This window comes from Chanodichthys erythropterus, chromosome 7 (assembly GCF_024489055.1).
Source record: "Chanodichthys erythropterus isolate Z2021 chromosome 7, ASM2448905v1, whole genome shotgun sequence".
NCBI classification, from domain to species: Eukaryota; Metazoa; Chordata; class Actinopteri; order Cypriniformes; family Xenocyprididae; genus Chanodichthys; species Chanodichthys erythropterus.
This window is the reverse complement of record NC_090227.1, coordinates 24,992,973-24,997,936: the sequence shown is the minus strand read 5'-3', so window position 1 is coordinate 24,997,936 and position 4,964 is coordinate 24,992,973. Positions and strand designations below refer to the sequence as shown.

The window sequence follows — 4,964 nt, the reverse complement described above, 5'->3', positions numbered from 1 at the left end:
AGCTGGGCACACTGGTGGAGTGGCACAGCTGGCAGATGTGACCGGGAGGCTGACTCAGCCAGTGGCCTGCAGGGACGTGCTGTTTTTCACCCTATGGGGCAGCGGTTGGAATGGCATATTATATTCTGCATGCACACAGAAGGTTAATGTGGAGGTTTTTTCCTCTATGTGGAGGAAACCCTCTGGGTCTCCCAGCAGGTGAAGTCTCAGGCACATCATGGCTCTTATTGTACAGAAAAACAATATGCGACTCCCTATCCCATGTTACAAAACACTATGATTATCAATTAAAACAAGGCAGATGCAGACTGTGAGTATGTTATTTGGCAGTGGCTTTTAATTTAAAGAGTTTCCCAGTGAGCTAATTGCAGAGACAGTCCCGCTGGAGCAAACCTGGGGTGAGCCGTCTTTCCAAAGGTATCACAGATTCTTAACCGTTACACAGCCACTGTGTGGGTTTGTATCTGCATATGTGCAGACTAAAGGGTAAACTGAGAACAAAAATCAATATTTCCTCCTTATTAATGCATGACTAATCCTTCATTCAAATATATTTGGCATTCTCAACTCCACATGGTCTCTCATTCAATCTAGAGCAAATATTGCAGAACAGCTCTCTCCAATTATTTCTCTCTCTACATATGATCTTATTGAACGTGGGGATAACTGAACTAAAATGTGATAAAATAAGCTATAATATTTATAGAAACAGGATGGATGGATGGAAGATTATATAGATAGATAGATAGATAGATAGATAGATAGATAGATAGATAGATAGATAGATAGATAGATAGATAGATAGATAGATAGATAGATTCATGTAAATCTGTTTGTGAAATCCATATCATTTGTCAATGCACAAGCGCTCATGGAGAGCAACACATCTTATACATCTGGCTCTGGTTTCATTATATTCTAACAAGTGGCCTTCTGTTAATGAGAGGCTCGATCTGGCAGAAGATGTTTTGAAATGAGATGCTTTTGAAAGTAGCACATGGTTGAATGGTTGCCAATGGTGATTAAGTGAAAGTGACCCATATAGAAAACAATGCCTATAATTTAACTGAAAAATCTTACAATGCTAAACATAGTGCTTAATTTGTAAAACAGACTGGTTTGGAGTCATCTCAAATCATATTTCTAGTTTTAGTCTAATTCAAAGAACCCTATTAACAGGGCCAGTTTAGAAAATTATTCATCTGGGAATGAATGACTCCAAAATGAATAAAAACACTATGCAAATAATATTCTATAGGGTAGTCAGAGGGAATGTGGAAAATAGTCATGAAAATTATAATTGTTTTGCATTATATGTGAACTTAAAGGACAAAATAAAAATATGTATGAAATGTATGCATGACCCTTTAAGATTGAAAATGAAATCATGTTAGCAGCACATTTGTACAGACAACTAATATTATACATGATAATGGATTTACATAAGAGCCTATATAATAGGCCTACAGCACTTTATGATAACCATTTGGATTGCAGCAGTTTATTATATCATATAGTTTAATTTAATATCATATCTATATGTGAGGTGGTACTACTGTATGCCTATATAATAAATCTTTAAAAGTTTAAACAGTGCCTCTTAAACATTGAGATAAAATGTTTGAAACTAGAAATGACAAAAAAGACTAATACGTCTTTTATTTAAAAAATTTAGATTGCTTGCCATTCAGAGTTTGCTTAATTGTTCCAGAGCTAGTTGCTTCTATATAATGCCTCATAAAAAAAAAAAAAAAAAAAAAAACCATTCTCATTATGCTGTGTTTGCAGCATCTAAAATAAGAATGAATGACATGTTTAATTAAAGTCCAAATGTAAGCCCTTGTGAAAATAAACACTAAGCCACTCAGCATCAACACTTCCAAGTAAGGATAAAGTTTTAAAGTGTTCCAAAACCACTCGAGCTATAAATCTAAACGAGAAAAGGAAAAACTATATTTTGCAATGCACCTTTCAGCAATGCCATCAGTGTAATGGTTTATGAATATCACATCTTATATTAGAATGCATGTTCTTTTTTTTTTTTTTCGAATGTAGCACTGCACCTGTTCCTCAAACAATTACTGCGGAAAGGCATCATGCAGAGAAACTCATAACTCATAACTGAATCCTGATTGTTTCCTGCATTTTCCAAACTATGACCTGTAACAATGACAAAAAAAAATATATTATATTATTATATTATATTAATTAAATATTTTTATATGCATATATATATATATATATATATATATATATATATATATATATATATATATATATATATATATATATATATTATATTTTATGATATATAAAATATTTTTTTGATAATATAAAATATTTTATAACAAAGCTGTTAGTATATCAAAAACAAATTTCCAAAAATATTGTTCATAAATACTTTTGAGACACCTAAAAAAAAACGGTATGAAATGGTATCGGCCAACCAATCGCTACAGGTTTGGCTGATCTTCCAGGATGTGAGTGCTAGACTGGTTATTTCACTGACAAGCGTTTACTCGTATCCTATGTAAAGTCGTATCACTGTGGACGGGCGGATAACGGATTGCTGTCTTCACGGCATCCTCATCATCAGCATCACTGTCATCATCTCCGGCACCTAAAACATTACACGCGCAAAACTCGGCGCGTTTAAAACGCTCGAGCGTTTGTTTACATTCCGCCTTTGGAGAATCCGTTTACATTGCTCTCTTGGAATGCCTTTGTGACGTCATGGAGGTAGACGTTCTGTTTGGAGTTTTAAAATGAACACCTGTTATGTTTCAAATGGCATGTTCGTTGCGCAAAAAGAATAAGAGAGGCGACGTTTTAAATTCACGCGGACCTACTGAAGCCTTTTAATCTCCGGCAGCACAACTAAAGCCGTTTAGGGATCCATTTAGTGATAAGCCCGACTGCTGCTGTCTGCACCAACAGGGAACATGGATGGTGAGGAATTTGCAATGACGATGATGATGATGAGTGCACTCGTATGGCTGCTCTGCTCCCGTGGAAACTAGAAGACATTATCATCCAGCGTGTTATTCACTAGCCTTAGACTGTTTTTCGTGGATTTTCAGTGAGAAACTTATCCGTATTCCCGTGCAAACATGGGCAAAGATGAATGCAAGACCATGTTGGACGCTCTGAACAAAGTAACAGCTTGCTACAGGCATCTGGTTATCGCTTTGGGGAGCACATCCGATTCCCAAAACCTGCGTGAGGAACTTAAAAAGACTCGAAAGAAAGCCCAGGAGCTGGCAGTGGCCAACAGGACTAAACTGACAGCTCTTCTGAAGGACAAAAGCATCAGTAAAGATGATCGAGCAGAATACGAGCGCCTCTGGGTGCTCTTCACCAGCAGCATGGAACTCCTGGAGGTGGACATGAAACGATCCTTGGAGATAGGACAGGATTTTCCTCTCAAAGTGCCAACGAGACACCTCATCCAGACGGGAATGACTGGCAGCACCACCACCGTGGCTGCTCGAGCCATGAGCGTCCAAAACATGAAGTACGAAGCCGATGCGAACATCGACACGGTGGACCTCAAAGAGCTGGAAACCGAGATCGCTCAGGTGGACCAGATGATGGAGGAGATGGAGATGAAAGTCCAGGTGGCGCCGTGGGCAGTCGAGGCGAAACAGGAAGCGGGTGCCGAGTTGAAATCCACCGTCAGTGTTGGGAATTCATCGGTTGGTGTCATCTCGATCTGCGAGGAGGAACCCAAAGAAACGGTGGAAGGAGAAACTGGCTTGATGAAAGTATTTGCGGGGATCATTTTCACTGCTGTTTTACTCATAGCTGGAATTCTGGGGTACCTGGTGATTAATCTATAATGTATAGTTTGGCATGTATATGTGGACGACAGTAGCTCAGGGCTTTAGAATTTCGTATGGAGGAAGCAACACATTGCTACAGTAGGCCTGTCAATTTGCTGAGGCAATTTATGATGCTCTTGATGTGGAGATAAGCAGATCACCTGGGTATTAGTAAAATGCATCAGTGTTTAAAAGAAAAAGCCAAAAGGAATAAAAACTCTTCCAGTTGTCCATCATGACCGCTTCCTCAACCCCTGAAGGTAAAAAAACTGAGCAGTTTACAATCAGAAGTGGGATTTTCTCAGAAAATGTTTTACTTAAGCTACTTTAAAGCTAGAATTTGAATTGTAAATCAATTGTCAGTTGTCAAACTGGCTGTTTCATCGCTCTTCAAAGACCTACAACCCGAAGATTACAACTTTTGTGACCCTCTGAAAGAGCATCAGTGGGTTGTGCGTATTTAACAGGTATTTGTTTCACAGTTTATATAGGTAGGTGACATATTTAAGGTTGCTCATTGTGTTTCTGACCTCCTGAAGATTCTTGTTAGTCCCTCTGCAATCTATTGGTTTATGTCTCTGAAAATGGCCCATCACTGACTGATTGTACTCTTGATAAACAGGCCTTAGGTGTGTTCAGAAAACAGTCTAGTATATAGTTCATTTGTACATATGAACTGTACTCATGTTAAATTAGTGTACATAAAATATATTTATTATAATAAATGAAGTAAATGATGCTTGTTTTGTTTTGTTAAGCTTGTGCTTTGTCCTGTTAACCAAGCAATTTATGTTGAAAACTTAGAATAATGTTGTTTAAGATATCGTGTCTTATTCCGCACTGCCTTCTTGTACCTTAAAGGGATAGTTCACCCAATAATACATTGGAAGAGTGTTTGTAACCAAGCAGATCTTGTCCCCCATTGACTACCATAGTTGGAAAAAAAATACTATGATAGTCAATGGAGGGCGAGATCTGCTTACAAACCTTCCAAATATCTTCCTTTGTGTACTTTGAAAATCACAAAGGTTTGGAACAACTTGAGGGTGAGTAAATGATGACAGAATTTTCATTTTGGGTGAACTATCCCTAAACTGCACTTATCTTTAACCTCATTGAAGCATATCCTGTCTCTTGAGCACT

General features: G+C 37.9%; 1 protein-coding gene across 1 annotated transcript; it reads left to right on the top strand.

The window, feature by feature from the left end:
• Positions 1-3,110: 3,110 nt before the first annotated feature.
• Positions 3,111-3,839, top strand: si:ch73-167i17.6 (regulator of G-protein signaling 9-binding protein). Its single transcript, XM_067389164.1, has one exon. The coding sequence runs from the start codon at positions 3,111-3,113 to the stop codon at positions 3,837-3,839; it is 729 nt and encodes a 242-aa protein (XP_067245265.1).
• The last annotated feature ends 1,125 nt before the right edge of the window (positions 3,840-4,964 follow it).